This window comes from Lycium barbarum, chromosome 8 (assembly GCF_019175385.1).
Source record: "Lycium barbarum isolate Lr01 chromosome 8, ASM1917538v2, whole genome shotgun sequence".
NCBI lineage: Eukaryota > Viridiplantae > Streptophyta > Magnoliopsida > Solanales > Solanaceae > Lycium > Lycium barbarum.
In genome coordinates, this window is record NC_083344.1 from 127,801,930 (window position 1) to 127,820,936 (window position 19,007).

Below are 19,007 nucleotides of genomic sequence, written 5' to 3' on the forward strand. Positions count from 1 at the left end.
AAATATCACACGCTGCCTCAAATTATATCAAACTGTCTTAGACATATTTCAAACGCAACCATATGCATATACATATATCAAAAAGCCGGCAAGGCTATCGAATGGCACAACAGCCCAAAACACATATACGAATGCACGCCGACAAGGCTGCCATAACGAATAGAATCATATAAACACAACTGTACAGAAGTAGGCACACACACACCCACAAATACGTCTACAGACCTCTAAACAGACCAAACGGATCATATGGCGGAACAGGGCCCCGCCGTACCCCTGAACAAATATATACATATGCATCAAACAAGTATATATACCAAAATGTAGGCTCCGGAATAAGAGGAGCACTCCAAACAGCAGAAGAGGGTGTCCTAAACTGGTGGATCACCAAACTGTGCGTCTGTACCTACGGGCATGAAACGCAGCCCCCCGAAGAAAGGGGGTCAGTACGAAATATGTACTGAGTATGCAAAGCAGAAAATACAGAAACAAATCTGAGGCATAAACGAAATAGTAGTACAGAACATAAGTATAAATTCAACATATCAAAATGTTTATTTTAAAACATAAGTCATGCGTAGGGTACAGAAGAATATGGTCGCCCGCCCGTCGATGGCGCCATAACACAGCATAACACCAGAAAGTTTCAAATCTCCGTATCCCCGTCACATATCACATCACAACATAACGCCATACACAGCATAACACCAAATATATGTGGAACCCCCGACCCTCTTTTGCGAGTAGCTCGGTGAACCATAAACACAGCATAACTCCGGAGTATATCAAAGTGCGCACGATAACAGAACCGGCGAAAGATATAACAGAACGCACGAGTAGAGTCGTGAGTAGTCATATGCATAAAATCATTATCATGAACTCAAACATAAGTAAACTGATCATACTTGAAAAATCGAAATAATAGTCATAACGAATTCTTTCAAAAGTTCCCGAATTACATAAAGGAACGTCGCGGGACCCACGGACGGGTATTTATCCAAGTCAGGCCCGCTTATGGAAAACATACTCATTATACATAATGCAAACTCTTATGAAAATGCTGGAACAATCCGAGCCTTTATGCGAAAGATATGCATTCAAAAATTACGAAATTCATTAAAGTGAAACCTTTTTGTACAAAGTTTGGAAATCACTTCTTTCAAAAACATAATGGTTCATATTTCATCAAATCATACATAAGAGTGCCAAGGAATATATATATATATATATATATATCATATCATGCTCGGATTTCGGATTTGGAATTTCCTTAAGGCTCTAATTTAGCCTATGTAAAACTAAGACATGCCAAAAAGAAAGGAAGTTGCCTTACATACCGTTTGTCGTCTGTACCAATTCAATAATTTAAACTCGTCTCGATTGGCACTTCAACCTATAACAATGGTAGCATGTCCGTCAAATTGGTGGTTGCTAGTAAACGATAAGTCGTTCTTGTATAAAAACAAGTGGGCAGCACTTCCACTACTACTTCACACATCCACAACTCACATACGAGGTCAACAACATCAATAACAAGACACAACTCAAGGACATAACAAAATCAGCCCCATATGCACTACATACACCATTGCTATCATTCTTTCTCTTTACATCCATGGAGTACAACAACCACAACAACAAAGTGATTAATACACTAATTCCTTATGTTTATCCATCCCCTTTAACAATGTTAGACCAGCCATCAAGAACAACCCATACTCCAGCAAATATACTACATATATTGTACATAATCATAACTATAATCCCTGCATTTCGACTCAACAAGAGCAGCCACGAAAATTACAACAAACAGCCCCCAAAATGTCACCACAAAACAGCCACGAAATTTATAACAAGCAGCCCCAAAACAGCCCCAAAATTCATCACAAAACAGCCATGAAATTCATCACAAAACAGCCACGAAATTCATTACAAAACAGCCCCAAAACAGCCCTTAGTTACCACATAACAATGACCGATAATCTCATGAACATCTAAGAATATACCAAGCAGATCGCACACACTTCGCATACGATATTTTATACGCTTCTTTCCTCCAAGTTTGATGATTCACATCAGCAACAACATCAACCTTTATATGCAAGAAAACTATCGTAACACTACAACAAGTTCTAAAACAGCCCCATCCATTATAACGTCACAATACAATCTTAACTATCCTTAGTTCTCCAATTCCTCAAGAACAGCCCCTAACTACAATTTAACCATAACAATGACAACCTCAAATAGCCATATAATCACATGAGATTTTCCACCAAAAACCTTATCAAAACAGCCCACAACAACAACAACATCAACTATTATATGCAAGGAAACTGCTCTAATTTCACAACAAGTTCTAACATGATTTAAACTTTCCTTTCACCTTTTTCACATAATCCATAACATTAATAACAACAACCATCCATGTACAAGAATTACTTCAATTTTGTTCCAATAGGAAACCCAAAACAGTCCATCAACACTACAACATCGAAATACAATTTTCGACCTTTATTCCACAAAATCACAAACACATGGAATCAAGTATAATTTTTACCATTGACAACAGCCCCTATACATGTCAATAACCATATTTTCAGCCCTTCAACATAAACAATTATCTACAAATATCATACCATAATAGTGACAACACTAATCAAACTCAACCCAATTAAAACAACTCCAAATCTGCCCACTTTTAATGCCAACTTTAATCAAACAATTTTCTTACTTCCAACTTCACATAATACAACTTAATAGATCCATTACAACATCATTAACTCCAATCTTATAACGAAAAAAAAACGAAATCTTACCTTAACAAGTTGGCTTCTTAATTTGGCTAGAAGTTGTGAAATGAACTAATACTTGTTCTTGTTGCTCCAAATGACTAATCCACGTTATTATAGCCTTCCTAACTGGTTGGAATACTTTGAAAATCTGATCTTTTTGATCAAGGAATTCGAGCTCCAATTTTGCTAGCCATGGCCAAATGCCATGGCTTATGCTCTCTCTCTCTCTCTAGCTAGGTTTTCTTGTAATGTTGAAGGTGGAAAATGAGCTCTTGCTCATCAGATTTGTTTCCTTATATAGGCAACCCTTAAGAGTGACAAGTGTCCCACTCAAGGCTTGAACCAATTAAATTTGGCCACATGTCTTGGTGGGGCCCACTTAGTGCACTAATGACTTGTTTAGTGAAAATTAAATTTTTAACCCCCACTTAATAATCTAATCATGGTAAATTAATCCCAACTTTCCACTAATATTTTTTACACTAAGTAAAATTCATAAGACATTCATTTTCTAATAGAGACCGGAAATTAAAGATTTCTGTTTCGTGCCCGAAAATGATCCCGTCTTTAACTTGAGTCGATTCTCTTGCGAATAACTCGACGTATAAAATTACGGGATATAACATCCTCCTCCCCTTTAGAACATTCGTCCTCGAATGTTAAACTTGTCCCATAGGGTCTTACAAAAATTTCGGGGGAATCTCTTTTATTGCTATCACATGTAGTCTCTTTCTTAGCATACCAATATTGTTGTACAACTTGTATAAAATATATCCAATCTTAGTCGTAGTCTTTCCTTCTCTTGGTTCATTCTGCTTTTCATATCTCATCCTTCTTTTATTTCTAGGAAAATTTTGGCAAAGTTTCCTCTGTATTTTTTACTATCCCAAAACCTGCACGCAGGAAATATCAGCAATGCCTCACAGGGCCAACATATATATGTATACATTATATCGTATCATAGCCGCACAGGGCTCCCAATTTCAAGTAAAAGTATAAAGATGTCGAAACTTACCTCACATATCACACCCCGAGACGTACCTGATCCTTAACGAATACCTTCCTATCTACCTTTCCTTTAATTCCTCAACTTTACATTTCAATCATACTTCAATATTCTTACCTGACATACACCTTTCATACCATTGCTTACCTGTGTACTGTGTAGCTTCCAATATCATCAGTCACTATCTTACGTCGATACCGTTCTCCAGCTGAAATCAAGGGTTAGTAAAAAGGAATTTCATTTCTTATGGCTGGCTCTATCGCACGATCTAAGATCCAAAGAAAGGTAACATCCTAAATGCCCTGTAGCCTCCTGTTTATAGATGTGGTGCACAACACACCGATAAACAAGACTCTACTAGACACGGCCTGCAGACATTCCGAGGACAAACCGCTCTGATACCACTTCTGTCACGACCCAGCCCCGTGGGCCGCGACTGGTGCCCTACTTGGACACCCAAACAGACAAACATATCAAATCGTAACATACTTATCCAAATCTAATCACATACAGATAACGTATATAGGCACAAATATCACACGCTGCCTCAAATTATATCAAACTGTCTTAGACATATTTCAAACACAACCATATGCATATACATATATCAAAAAGCCGGCAAGGCTATCGAATGGCACAACAGCCCAAAACACATATACGAATGCACGCCGACAAGGCTGCCATAACGAATAGAATCATATAAACACAACTGTACAGAAGTAGGCACACACACCCACAAATACGTCTACAGACCTCTAAACAGACCAAACGGATCATATGGCGGAACAGGGCCCCGCCGTACCCCTGAACAAATATATACATATGCATCAAACAAGTATATATACCAAAATGTAGGCTCCGGAATAAGAGGAGCACTCCAAACAGCAGAAGAGGGTGTCCTAAACTGGTGGATCACCAAACTGTGCGTCTGTACCTACGGGCATGAAACGCAGCCCCCCGAAGAAAGGGGGTCAGTACGAAATATGTACTGAGTATGCAAAGCAGAAAATACAGAAACAAATCTGAGGCATAAACGAAATAGTAGTACAGAACATAAGTATAAATTCAACATATCAAAATGTTTATTTTAAAACATAAGTCATGCGTAGGGTACAGAAGAATATGGTCGCCCGCCCGTCGATGGCGCCATAACACAGCATAACACCAGAAAGTTTCAAATCTCCGTATCCCCGTCACATATCACATCACAACATAACGCCATACACAGCATAACACCAAATATATGTGGAACCCCCGACCCTCTTTTGCGAGTAGCTCGGTGAACCATAAACACAGCATAACTCCGGAGTATATCAAAGTGCGCACGATAACAGAACCGGCGAAAGATATAACAGAACGCACGAGTAGAGTCGTGAGTAGTCATATGCATAAAATCATTATCATGAACTCAAACATAAGTAAACTGATCATACTTGAAAAATCGAAATAATAGTCATAACGAATTCTTTCAAAAGTTCCCGAATTACATAAAGGAACGTCGCGGGACCCACGGACGGGTATTTATCCAAGTCAGGCCCGCTTATGGAAAACATACTCATTATACATAATGCAAACTCTTATGAAAATGCTGGAACAATCCGAGCCTTTATGCGAAAGATATGCATTCAAAAATTACGAAATTCATTAAAGTGAAACCTTTTTGTACAAAGTTTGGAAATCACTTCTTTCAAAAACATAATGGTTCATATTTCATCAAATCATACATAAGAGTGCCAAGGAATATATATATATATATATATATATCATATCATGCTCGGATTTCGGATTTGGAATTTCCTTAAGGCTCTAATTTAGCCTATGTAAAACTAAGACATGCCAAAAAGAAAGGAAGTTGCCTTACATACCGTTTGTCGTCTGTACCAATTCAATAATTTAAACTCGTCTCGATTGGCACTTCAACCTATAACAATGGTAGCATGTCCGTCAAATTGGTGGTTGCTAGTAAACGATAAGTCGTTCTTGTATAAAAACAAGTGGGCAGCACTTCCACTACTACTTCACACATCCACAACTCACATACGAGGTCAACAACATCAATAACAAGACACAACTCAAGGACATAACAAAATCAGCCCCATATGCACTACATACACCATTGCTATCATTCTTTCTCTTTACATCCATGGAGTACAACAACCACAACAACAAAGTGATTAATACACTAATTCCTTATGTTTATCCATCCCCTTTAACAATGTTAGACCAGCCATCAAGAACAACCCATACTCCAGCAAATATACTACATATATTGTACATAATCATAACTATAATCCCTGCATTTCGACTCAACAAGAGCAGCCACGAAAATTACAACAAACAGCCCCCAAAATGTCACCACAAAACAGCCACGAAATTTATAACAAGCAGCCCCAAAACAGCCCCAAAATTCATCACAAAACAGCCATGAAATTCATCACAAAACAGCCACGAAATTCATTACAAAACAGCCCCAAAACAGCCCTTAGTTACCACATAACAATGACCGATAATCTCATGAACATCTAAGAATATACCAAGCAGATCGCACACACTTCGCATACGATATTTTATACGCTTCTTTCCTCCAAGTTTGATGATTCACATCAGCAACAACATCAACCTTTATATGCAAGAAAACTATCGTAACACTACAACAAGTTCTAAAACAGCCCCATCCATTATAACGTCACAATACAATCTTAACTATCCTTAGTTCTCCAATTCCTCAAGAACAGCCCCTAACTACAATTTAACCATAACAATGACAACCTCAAATAGCCATATAATCACATGAGATTTTCCACCAAAAACCTTATCAAAACAGCCCACAACAACAACAACATCAACTATTATATGCAAGGAAACTGCTCTAATTTCACAACAAGTTCTAACATGATTTAAACTTTCCTTTCACCTTTTTCACATAATCCATAACATTAATAACAACAACCATCCATGTACAAGAATTACTTCAATTTTGTTCCAATAGGAAACCCAAAACAGTCCATCAACACTACAACATCGAAATACAATTTTCGACCTTTATTCCACAAAATCACAAACACATGGAATCAAGTATAATTTTTACCATTGACAACAGCCCCTATACATGTCAATAACCATATTTTCAGCCCTTCAACATAAACAATTATCTACAAATATCATACCATAATAGTGACAACACTAATCAAACTCAACCCAATTAAAACAACTCCAAATCTGCCCACTTTTAATGCCAACTTTAATCAAACAATTTTCTTACTTCCAACTTCACATAATACAACTTAATAGATCCATTACAACATCATTAACTCCAATCTTATAACGAAAAAAAAACGAAATCTTACCTTAACAAGTTGGCTTCTTAATTTGGCTAGAAGTTGTGAAATGAACTAATACTTGTTCTTGTTGCTCCAAATGACTAATCCACGTTATTATAGCCTTCCTAACTGGTTGGAATACTTTGAAAATCTGATCTTTTTGATCAAGGAATTCGAGCTCCAATTTTGCTAGCCATGGCCAAATGCCATGGCTTATGCTCTCTCTCTCTCTCTAGCTAGGTTTTCTTGTAATGTTGAAGGTGGAAAATGAGCTCTTGCTCATCAGATTTTTTTCCTTATATAGGCAGCCCTTAAGAGTGACAAGTGTCCCACTCAAGGCTTGAACCAATTAAATTTGGCCACATGTCTTGGTGGGGCCCACTTAGTGCACTAATGACTTGTTTAGTGAAAATTAAATTTTTAACCCCCACTTAATAATCTAATCATGGTAAATTAATCCCAACTTTCCATTAATATTTTTTACACTAAGTAAAATTCATAAGACATTCATTTTCTAATAGAGACCGGAAATTAAAGATTTCTGTTTCGTGCCCGAAAATGATCCCGTCTTTAACTTGAGTCGATTCTCTTGCGAAAAACTCGACGTATAAAATTACGGGATATAACACATACAATATTTAAGGCTTAAAAAAATCGTTCAAAATTTTGTGTATGAAAAATGTATAAAAAGTTTGCACACATATACCACATTTCATACATGTTTTATGCACAGAAAATTGACTGAATTTTTTAAGCATTGAGCGAATTTAAAAAAAATTTTTTTTTTTTTTTTTTTAAAAAGTATTAGAAATGAAGATCCTTAATATTTTGTAAATAAGGAAAAGCATAGTTATGTTTTGTAATAAAGAGTCTTTCAGTAGGTAGCCTATGTCATTTTTTCTTTCTCAAAATGTTGAAAAGGTGGGTTAAGTTGGGCGGGTTGAGTTATGATCCTTCATTTAGCCCATCTTAACCCAGCCCGTCTTAGCCCAAACAAGCTTTGGGCGGGATTGGGCTTTGGCTCATCTACAAGCTTAGCCCATCTTGACCCGCCCAACTTTAGCCTAAATGGCCCATTTGCCACTCCTATGTACGAGTAATGAAGAAAATCAAGTGAATGTTGTTTGTCTCATAAACAATAATTTGTACTCCAGCATTAAGCAAAGTGGAGCATTGAGTATTACTTATTAAGTAGCATTAAGTCGTGTTAAGTAAAATTACTCGTTATTGGAAATTTATGCCGCCCGCCTATCTCATTTCATGCTTCTTCTTTCTCTGAATCGATTTCTTGTGTCAATCAATCAAGATTCGCCAACAAAAAAGGGAAGAGCCTTAATTCTAGGTTAAGTTGATCTCATCATTCACGCAATTTCTCCCTCCATCAATTGATCACGCGAGTAAGCATTCAATCTAAGTAGCACTGAGTACCATTAAGTAAGAAGTAAAAGAAAATAATACTCCCTACATCCTAAAATAAGTGTCGTTTTAGCTCATTTCACGCTCATTAAGAATTTTTTAAAATATGAGGTATAAATTACTAAGTTACCCTTATTTATTACTCCCTCCGTTCCTTAATAAGGAAAAATAAATTATTTTTCTTTTGATATGCGAATGTGAATAAGTAAAAGTAAAAATTTATTTTTAAAATAGTGAATAAATAAAAGTGAAGGAGGGTGAGTAATTAATCATAATGGTAAAAAATGTATGAATGATAAATTATCTCATGGTTTACCAAATTTGATAAATAAAAATGAATAATTATTTTTAGTATACGGGCCGGAAAAAAAAAGGAAAAAAAGAGGCTATACATACCTAGAATTTGCTGAAAACACAGTTCACAAAACAAAACCCTAGGAGAAAGGAACCACAAGGGTTTATCACTTGTACTCAGCTAAGCACCAATTTTGCTTCAATGGGCACTAAGCGAAAATCATCATCATCATCATCATCTTCAACCCCAAAATTCCCACCTGAAGAACAAAAGCATAAACTTGAACTAAGCGAAGAAGAAGAAGAATTTGAAGAAGTAGAAGAAGTAATCGAAGTAATAGAAGTAGAAGAATCCGAACCCGAGCCCGAACCCGAACCCGACAGTGAAGACGAATCAACAAAGCGAGATAACATCCATAAACTTCTTTCACCATTCACTAAAGACCAAATAATCAATCTATTCAAAACCGGATCATCAAACGACCCGTCAATTCTTTCTCGGGTCAAAACCCTAGCTGATTCCGACCCGACCCACCGCAAAATCTTCGTACACGGGCTGGGCTACGACGCAACATCCGAACTGCTCCTAGACGCCTTTAAACCCTATGGAGAAATCGAAGAATGCAAAGTAATTACCGATAAAGTTACTGGAAGAGCTAAGGGTTACGGGTTTGTGTTGTTTAAAACTCGGGTCGGGTCAAAAAGAGCTTTAAAGGAGCCCCAGAAGAAGATTGGGAACCGAACTACCTCGTGCCAGCTGGCGGCTGCGGGGCCCGTTGGGACGGGGAATCAAGATTTTGGTGGTAGGAAAATTTATGTTGGGAATGTGGGGCCTGATGTAGATAGCGAAAAGTTACATGCTTTTTTCGCGAAATTTGGGGAGATTGAGGAAGGGCCATCGGGTATTGATGGTGTTAGTAGGAGATTTAAGGGGTTTGCGATATTCGTGTATAAGAATGTTGAAGGGGCGAATAAGGCGTTAGAGGAACCGTTGAAATCGTTCGATGGGTGTCAATTGTTTTGCAAGAAATTCGTTGAGAATTTGAATAATAATGCTAGTAAGAGTAATAATGAAAATCAAGGTGTGCAGCAAAATGAGATGAGTTATGGGTATGGGCCTGCGGGTATCAATGCGATGCCTATGCCTATGCCTCTTGTGATGGGGCAAAACATGGGATTTGGAGTGAATCCTTTGTTGGGATTTAATCCTTCGATTGGAGGGATCGGTGCTGGTTATGGTATAAATGGAATTAGTCCGGTTGTTGTAGGTAGTTATGGTGACCCGGCTTTGCAGGGATTAGGAACTTACCAGGGTGCACAAATATGGCAGCCTTCTTATGGAGGAACGGCAGCAATGGCAACAGTAACTACACCTGCAAAGGATACCTATCCCTCGTCTTTGGGCCGATAGGTAATCCATTTTGAGCTTTTACTTGGAGTTGAGCCCCTGTAACATGATTTATTTCCTGTTGTCTTAAATGTAATGCATTATGATATCGGAATCTTTTTTTATTTGACATGCCATGGTTGTCAAGTTTTATCTTTGAATACTATAGGTTTAGATGGTTGAGATACCTTAAATATTGACTTTTGTCATGCTTCAAATTATTTGTCAAGCTTGACTATGGTAAGAGTTTAGTTCGGGTATTTGATTAACTGAAGTTTGTTTGCCTATTCTATTCTTAGTTTACTTGTGGTCTGCAAAATGTAGCTGCAACAGAATGTGTCCTCTGGTTATATAGACTTTTTGTAGATGGTATATAGATTGACTGGTTGATTGCTTCTATTTTTTAATTCACTTTATTGAGGATTTATGCCTTGTTGCATTTTATGATTCTTGTTAAAGCATTCTCTTTTCTTGTTTTGTATGTTCTATTCAATCCCTAATAAAATGTTCCATCCCATCCTGTTTGGTTGACCTTGTAAGTACCAAAGGGATAGTCTATTATGTTAGAGCTGACTTGACTAATGTTTATAATGATATCGATAGAATGAATCAATGTTTTTTTTTTTTTTTTTGAAATTTACAAAAAAATTATGTAAATCATAGCAAAACATTGACTACTTCTTCCCCACTAAGTAGTATGGGTAAATCGGTTCCCTTTGCTTTATGTTGTAAATTTTTATAGGGCGGTATCCCAGTGGTGCCCGTATCAATGGAACTCCGTACCTCAATGCAAGAATTCTGTCCAAGGAAAAAAGTATGTTTACAGGGTGGCACCCTGATCCATGACGAGGAATCTTTCAATTTGTTTTTCAGTAAAAATGCATAATCATATTTGAAATCAGTTAGAGCATGATGAACAAGTTTTTTAAGTCAGTTTCCATTTGGTTCACTAGTTAATTAATCATCTGTGCTTTTAGTAGTGGGCTGGTCCTGGACAGTTGACAGCTGGAATAGGCAGGGGTGGCTCTGGCAAAAACCCTTTTTGTGTTAAAAATTCACTTAATATGTATAAATAATTTATCCGCGATCCAGTAAGCTACCTTTTCTACAATTTAGAGCTCATAAACTCAAAAATCTTAGCTTTGCCTCTAGGAACAAGAGTTTTGTGATGGTTATCAAACACATGTGCGCTTGTCTTGGCACCCTGTTATTCATGTTATTGAACGTAAAATTCTGTGATATATGGCTTAAATTCAAATGAAAGAAACTTTTTCTTAAAATAACTCATAATTGGAGCAGTTTGGTGGCCATTATAGGATTTTATGGGTCTTGATGCAAATCTTAGCCTAAATTTCCTTTCTGTCTGATTACTGGAGTAAGTGGATCTCAAGGTGTTGAGATCCTAATTATGGCATATCTCGGCGTATAATCTTAAATAATTGTCAGCTAATGGTTGGGGAAGTCATTGCCAAATCAGAATCTTAAATTTCAGACAGTATCATTCATCTGAGTGCCTTGCGATACTTTTAATCGTAAAACACCATAATCATCTGATGAGTTATCAATTCAGGCTTTACTGCTTCTGTTTCTTATTAGTAATCATCATGTTCAACTGGTCATCATGTGCTTCTCTTCTCCTGCACAGATTACCAATAGTGGTTGAGTGTGTGTGAGAGTTGGTGAAGTATGCATTCTGATTTGCATCATTCTAGACTGTTTCCACATCGAGACAATACATTCAGTAGGCGTTTGGCCATCAATTTTGAAACCATGGTTTCAAACCAGCGTTTGGCCATCAATTTTCAGTCGTGGTTTGAAACCTGGTTTGAAACCATGGTTGGAATCCAAATCATCCAAAAAAGCATGGTTTGGGTTTGAAACCATGGTTTCAACTTTTTTAAATACAAAATTTAACCCATAAGTTAATATTTTGTAAAAAAAAAAACCCCATAAGTTGGTAAATATTTTTAACAATTACCCCCATCAATCATTTACCAATCTCATTAACTTCCACCAACCTTTATTTATGTCTACCAACCTTTAATTTATGTGGGAAGATTATATTAAATAGTAGTTACATTACTATTCACGTTAAATTTTCGATTTTATTGAAGTAATGTTTGATTAATTGATGTTGTATTTTTTAGAAAAGCCTTCTAGTAGTGTACTAATTTTGTTATAAACTATGATTTGCTCATTTGGTAAGATTGTATAAGAATTGAGAATGTTTTGATAGTTTTCACAATTTGTGGGGTTTTTATGTCTATAAGAGAAAATACAACTTAAAATATTCAAATTGTATGTCCAAACATGGTTTGAAACCAGGTTTCAAACCATGTCCAAACAGGGCCTCAGTGTCTACATTGTCTTCTTGCAAGGCCAAAGTCGTGTATCCTGCCCAAAATGCTCATGTCTTAGCGTTTGGTTGAGTATTTCACCATTTGATTGTATAAGGTCCATTGCAGCTCACCGAACAGTTTAGCCTGTTTAAAGATGGTTTTGTTATGGTAATATACTTTTGTCGGAGTAGGCTTTTGTTCTATATTTCGTTCTAGTTTCTTCTGCTGTTGTATATCTTCCTATTATTGTCTGAGACATTTGTTGCTGATAATGCTTTTTAATTTCCCTTTTGAATTTGTGATTTGTGAATAGTCCAATGATTAAGAGTGGAATTTTGATAGATTCTTTCTTATGCAGGTGCTATCTCGACGGCCCCGACGTACTAATACTACGGCTGCCTCTAGCTGTTGAGCAGGTGGGAAACGGCCTGCCCTCACGGAGACGCCATCCAGGAATGACACGGTGTCCGAGGATTATTTCAATGATGAGCCTCGGTTTGGCATCGAGGTAGTAGAACAATATGGTCTAAATTGGTATCATAAGTTCCAACTGTCGGTAAACCCCACTCCGGAAGTGCCTATTGACCACCAGGTTCTGATGAACTAATCAATGACATTCAAGTGAGCATCCTTTCGATGGGGCTGCAATCGTTGACTAATGCACTAGGCTCTGCCAACCTCGACATGGTCAGAAAATTTTATGCAAATTGGATACCCAGACTTGACATGGATCAAGAGTATATTGTCCAGTGCGGGACAAGAGGGTTAAGTTCTAATACGAGTTAATCAACAAGTTGATGCGCTTCCCGGAGGTATCACCTGCCAGATTTGATGTTCTTTTGCAAAGGCCGAACATCCCCCTTGTTCATTGGCACCGAAACAGCACGCAACAGGTTGGAAATTATACTAGGGTAGAGCAATCTCCCCTTTCCCTCATTCCGAACCCGTGCTATCTCAGACAACATAATTTTCCCATATTCAATGGCATACGGGTTAATAGGGCATAAATCAGACAAACTTCGGGTTTCGACACTTCGGAGTCATTCTGAGTTGGCAAAATCTTGCAATTCACAAAACGCAGCATTACCTTAGCCTCAAGGTTGAAATTTACACGCTTCATGTGCTTGTGTCGCCCATCCGCATCACCGGACCAAGGCGACCGTGGAATTGTGCCCATAAAGTCTGTGACAAATGGCCATATAATTCGGCTTTCGCAAAAAAGCATCAAATCTAGCCGGTGACCCATCAGGAAATGTATAAACTGGTTGATTGCCTTGTGTAAGAACTTACCCTCTTGCCGGGGCGCTGGACAATATACTCTTGATCCATTACAAATCCGTGTATCCAATTCGCATAGAATTCTCTCACCATGTTGATGTTTGCCGAGCCTAGTGCATTAGTCAATGATTGCAGCCCCATCGAATGGATGCTCACATGAATGCTATTGATCGGACTTGGTAGTCAATAGACACTTCCGGAGTGTGGTGGTTTACTGATGGTTGGAACTTATCATACCATATTGTTCTATTTCGTTGATGCCAAGCCAAGGCTCATCATCGAAATAATCCTCAGACACCGTGTCATGCCTGGATGGTGCCTCCGTGAGGGCAGGCCGTTTCCCAGCTGCTCGACATCGGGGTTTTCGAGACATAGCACCACCTACATAAGAAAGAACTCACTGGCATGTCCACATTCAGACGACCCCTCATAACACACAATACATGCCATCACAGTATTATAACAATGCCTCCGCCCTTTATCATTTGCTGATAATGCTTTTCTTTCAATGCAGACGCGATATGTTGCTGATAATGCTTTTCTCCATGATAGTTTTCCTTCTGTTGCGCAGTGACTGGTTAATTTTTCTTGCGCTAGACTTACGAGTTGTCACATGGCTTTTGAAAATATAAGCTATTTTTGTTTTTCGTACAAATAGCATCCACTTTTCGGCTTTGTACTTGAAAAATAGCCAGGGTCTTGGGAGTTTCGTTTACGTGGGGCTGAAAAATGGCTATTTGTGCGTTTTACCTTTTCCCCCTCATTGTACACTTGCGATTTGGGTGTGTATTTAAAATGGTTCATCCCAAATTATTTGCAGCCTGGGCGGACTTATGCTGTCCGTTTTAATTCAAAATCATTTTGACCTTACCTCAATTCCAACAGAAACCGCCCAATTGCTATCTACAAGGTCAATTTGGTTAACTTAAGAATAGGTTTGATGTTTGCTTAGCATGTCCAAGTCGACTCATTTAAAAGCTATGCTGATTATGTAGCACGAACGGGTCGTAAGAATTTGTTGTTTTTGTTTTTATTGGTTATGCTAGATACAACCATAATAAAGTAAAGTAAAGAAACCTTTATTTGGTAATCAAACAATAAGAAAATAAACAAAGAAGTTAAAATTTGGGTATAATTGAGCCGGGTGGGCTAGATTGTTTTGTTCATCTTGGACTAACTTATTTCAACTCAAGTAATCTTTGGGTTAGATAATTATCTGTTTAAATTCAACTGAACTTGCTCTCTCAATTTATGTGGCAATTTTAGCTTTTCAAGAGTTAATTTGGTTAGCATTTAAAGCTAAATTGAATTAGATTAATTTAATATTTTAAAATTAAAATTTTGATATTCAAAGTCTATATAAAAAGTGTTTTAAATAGTAATTTTTTTCATATCAATATTATTTAAAATTTATACAGTTTAAATTTCAAAAAACAAAAAGTGTCACATAAATTATCATGAACGTCTCAAAAGTTGCATATGTTGGTAAGACTTCAACACCCATCAATTAAAAGGAAATTCCACTAGCTAGGTCAGCTAGTTTTGGTACTTCACGGATTCAACTGTTAGAACCTGTAGATATATCAGTGTGTTTGGTCAAATAGAGGTCATTTTGCATGAGAACTAAAATAAATTTCTGTATATGTTTCCGTGGTATATATGGCGTGTGAAAAATATGTTTCAAGAAAATACATATATTAACAATAATATACATTAGCTAGCAAATTAGAGAGTGTTCTGATAAAAACTTTTAAGTTTTGAAAATCAATAATAATGTGTAAGTATTAATTGAAACAAATAATATGAAATTTAAAATTAAGATCGTTATAAGAAAAATGACTTTATAACTAGCTAAGGGAAGATATTTCTCTCTTGATGAAAAATATTTCCCTAGAAAAATACCTTTTATCGTACCAAATATCAGAAAATGAGGAGCTTCCTGATGAAAACATTTTCCTGAAAATAATTTTAATCCAATCAAACACACCCTATAATCTTGGTCCTTGGATGAAGTTCTTCTTTCCTTGTGTGAAGACTGAAGACAATGATATGGGTAACACACCCTTGCAGTTTTTCCTTCAGCTAAGGAAGTGATTGGTGAAACATTCTCTAGAATCTTTGAACTTATCAATGCCTTATGGTTTCAGATATGAGTTCTTTCTACAGGATATTTATTTTATATTAACTGGATGTGAAAACTTTGCAGTGTTAGTAGTGTCAGCTCTCAGACACCTTATAGAATAGAATCACACCTTTTAATCTCTTCACGTACGTGTTTATAGAGGCGAAGCGAGGTGGATGACACCTTTTGGCCCCTATATTGCTCTAGCAAATTTAGAGCAACATTAAAGTTGTTTTTGTACGGGGCACGAGCTTAAGTCGTGAAATTTCTTACTAATATTTGTGTTAAAGATATATTGTTTTAAGCGCTAACTTATGTCTGCTGGGCGCGGGCGTATATAGCTGGACATTGGCCATGTGTCGCTGGCATTGATCTTTTCCCTCTTCGGCCTTCAAAATTTTTATTTGAATATTTGTTACTACCTCCAAGATCAGGATCGACGTCCGCTCCTCCTAAGCTCACTTTCCAAGACATGAAATAACCTTAAAGGACATAACTTAGTACACACTTGTACAAATAATGTAATGTAAAAAATATTTTTTTTTAAAAAAAAATACGTAAAATAAATTAAAATTTTTGAAAATATTACACTCACTTGAAATTTTATATTTCTTTTTTCCGAAATGACTCCTTGTGTGCATCTGACAAAAGGAGCAATAAATGCCATAAAGTAATACAATAATTGAAGTACAAGAACAATATATAGTAGCAGAAATCAATTGACAAGATAAATACTATACTACGACTACTAGTACAACAACCCAGTGAAATGCCACACCGTGGGGTCTGGGGAAGGTAGAGTGTACGCAGACCTGACTCCTATCAAGGTAGGACGGCTGTTTCCGAAAGACACTCGGCTCAATAGAAAGCATAAAAGAGGTCAGACAAGGCTAAGAAAATTCAAAGCGATATGGAAATGAAAATAACGAAAGCGACTAAGCCATGATGAAGCAGTTTGCAAAGGGGCAGTGGCTATCACAGATAAAATAAGATAATCAAAGTACAGAATTACAGATAGTAGCAGAAATCAAAACATAAGAACTTATTTCGCGATAATGTGACTACTAATATGAAAGGATAAACGATACTATCTACTAACTTTCTACCCTAATCTGAGTCCTTCATATCCTCCTATCTAAGGTCATGTCCTTGGTAAGCTGTAACTGCGCCATGTCCTGTCTAATCACCTCTCCCCAATACTTCTTCGGCCTACCCCTACCTCTTCTGAAACCATCTATGGCCAATCTCTCACACCTCCGCACTGGGGCATCCGTGTCTCTCCTCTTCACATATCCAAACTATCTCAGTCTCGCTTCCCGCATCTTGTCTTCTACCGAGATCACTCCCACCTTGTCCCGAAATACTATGACTACTAGTACGAAAGGATAAACTAGAAAACGCTTAACTACTTACTAACCTTCTAAATTCTTTATTTTATTATTAATCAAATAATTTATATTCACATAAATTTTTATAATTTATTTTAATCTAAATCTTTTAAATTTCATGCCAATTAAATACTTTACCTAAATTGTGATGGAGGGACACTATCCCATTTTAGCTTTCCTAGGGGGGTAGTACGTGTTATTTTTTTCTTCCTATAAGTGATTAGGTTCACTTAATGCAATCAGAATAGTAAGCTAGAGGAGTAATTATTTCATGCAAAATTAAAAGCATGTCAGAAATATTATATTTGTTGTGAACTTGTTGTTTGAGAATCCTATACTCATATGCTTGTTGTAGCATAATGTAAGTGTAGTTCCACCTAGTCTCAATTTCTACTTGAATTTTCCTAGGTCTAAGGTTATTTTCCACACAAGCATTCTTAAAATCTCTAATTCTTCCCCTATTAGCATTACAAAAAAGAAAACGCAACCGCATCTCTAACTTTTTGAACAAAATCTTCAAAATGCATAAAACCATCTTTAACAATTAAGTTTAAAATGTGACAATATATAATAGCAGAAATCAATTGACAAGAAATTACAAGAGTAATACTATATTACAACTACTAGTACGAAAGGATAAACAAGAAAACGCTCAATTACTTACTAACCTTCTAAATTCTTTATTTTATTATTAATTAAATAATTTACAATGACATAAATTTCTATAATTTATTTTAAATTTAAATTTTTTAAATTTCATGTCAATCAAATACTTTACCTAAATTGGGATGGGGGCCCATGTCCCATTTTAGCTTTCCTAGGGGGGTAGTACGTGTTATTTTTTTCTTCCTTTAAGTGATTAGGTTCACTTAATGCAATCAGAATAGTAAGCTAGAGGAGTAATTATTTCATGCACAATTAAAAGCATGTCAGAAAGATGCCATCATAAGCACACGTGTTAAAAGTAAGAAAACATGCAAAAAATTGTCATCCTCAAATCAAATCACTATCACACCGCAGTCAACAAAGGTATACCAAATACCAAATAAAAAAGTCAGAAAAGATAGGCAGACACTCATTGATTACATCAGTCGGTCTAGTAGTTAAAAACCCTTTTTCTTTTGTTTTCCTTGATAGGCCAAAACTGCAATTAGTGCTTGATCTAGCAGACAATATCATTCAAAATTTCAAACTAAAATAGACTTCCCTTTGAATTATTTTGACACCTGTATAAGGTTAAGAACTTCCCCTTAGTGAATCCCCACTCAAATATCGTATGTAATGTAAGGAAATTCTTTCTGTCAAAAGCGAATCTTTCTGAATGACTTTCTGAAACATAGACTAGAAATCGAAAGAGAGAGAGAAGACAGTCAGTCCAGCTAGCAACTGAATTTCATGCCTTCAAGCTTAATGCGTTCATTCCCTCTAGTATAGGATGATGCGTTCCAGTGATAAATTGGTTTAGAAAGATCGTATCGAGATCGCCTTTTCTAAATCTAATAAGAGGGGTTAGTTAAAAGAGATGGATTCCTTTCTTCAATGCATTCTACCGGGGCGACTAGGGTACCCTTTTTGTAAGATACGCTTAGTACTTCCTTATTAAAGTTTATAATCTATATATAATATAAAGTTAGGCATAGAAAAGGTGATGTGACACCTCTC

The 19,007-nt window shown here is 36.6% G+C and overlaps 1 protein-coding gene and 2 long non-coding RNA genes across 7 annotated transcripts; 1 reads left to right on the top strand and 2 right to left on the bottom strand.

Moving 5' to 3' along the window:
* Positions 1-204: 204 nt before the first annotated feature.
* Positions 205-3,043, bottom strand: LOC132605470 (uncharacterized). The gene is made up of 3 exons (XR_009569194.1): positions 2,820-3,043; positions 1,338-1,393; positions 205-406 (listed from the first exon to the last, which is right to left on the bottom strand). It is a non-coding gene; the product is annotated as an uncharacterized LOC132605470 (long non-coding RNA).
* Positions 3,044-4,516: 1,473 nt separating this feature from the next.
* On the bottom strand, positions 4,517-7,523 carry LOC132605471 (uncharacterized). Its single transcript, XR_009569195.1, has 3 exons — positions 7,149-7,523; positions 5,667-5,722; positions 4,517-4,735 (listed from the first exon to the last, which is right to left on the bottom strand). It is a non-coding gene; the product is annotated as an uncharacterized LOC132605471 (long non-coding RNA).
* Positions 7,524-8,942: 1,419 nt separating this feature from the next.
* Positions 8,943-14,490, top strand: LOC132607291 (UBP1-associated protein 2A-like). Of its 5 annotated transcripts, none has more exons than XR_009570232.1 (3): positions 8,943-10,242; positions 12,916-12,973; positions 14,169-14,490. XR_009570232.1 is itself a non-coding variant. In XM_060321201.1 (3 exons), the coding sequence occupies exon 1, from the start codon at positions 9,034-9,036 to the stop codon at positions 10,240-10,242; it is 1,209 nt and encodes a 402-aa protein (XP_060177184.1). In that variant the 5' UTR covers positions 8,943-9,033; the 3' UTR covers positions 12,916-12,961; positions 14,169-14,490. The 5 variants fall into 5 exon arrangements, 4 of the variants coding, with proteins under 4 accessions (XP_060177184.1, XP_060177182.1, XP_060177183.1 ...); XM_060321201.1 differs by having other exon boundaries at positions 12,916-12,961; XM_060321199.1 differs by having other exon boundaries at positions 12,916-14,490.
* The last annotated feature ends 4,517 nt before the right edge of the window (positions 14,491-19,007 follow it).

Excerpts from the sequence above, each read along its gene's own strand:
- LOC132607291 (XM_060321199.1), top strand. The coding sequence starts at position 9,034 with ATGGGCACTAAGCGAAAATCATCATCATCATCATCATCTTCAACCCCA.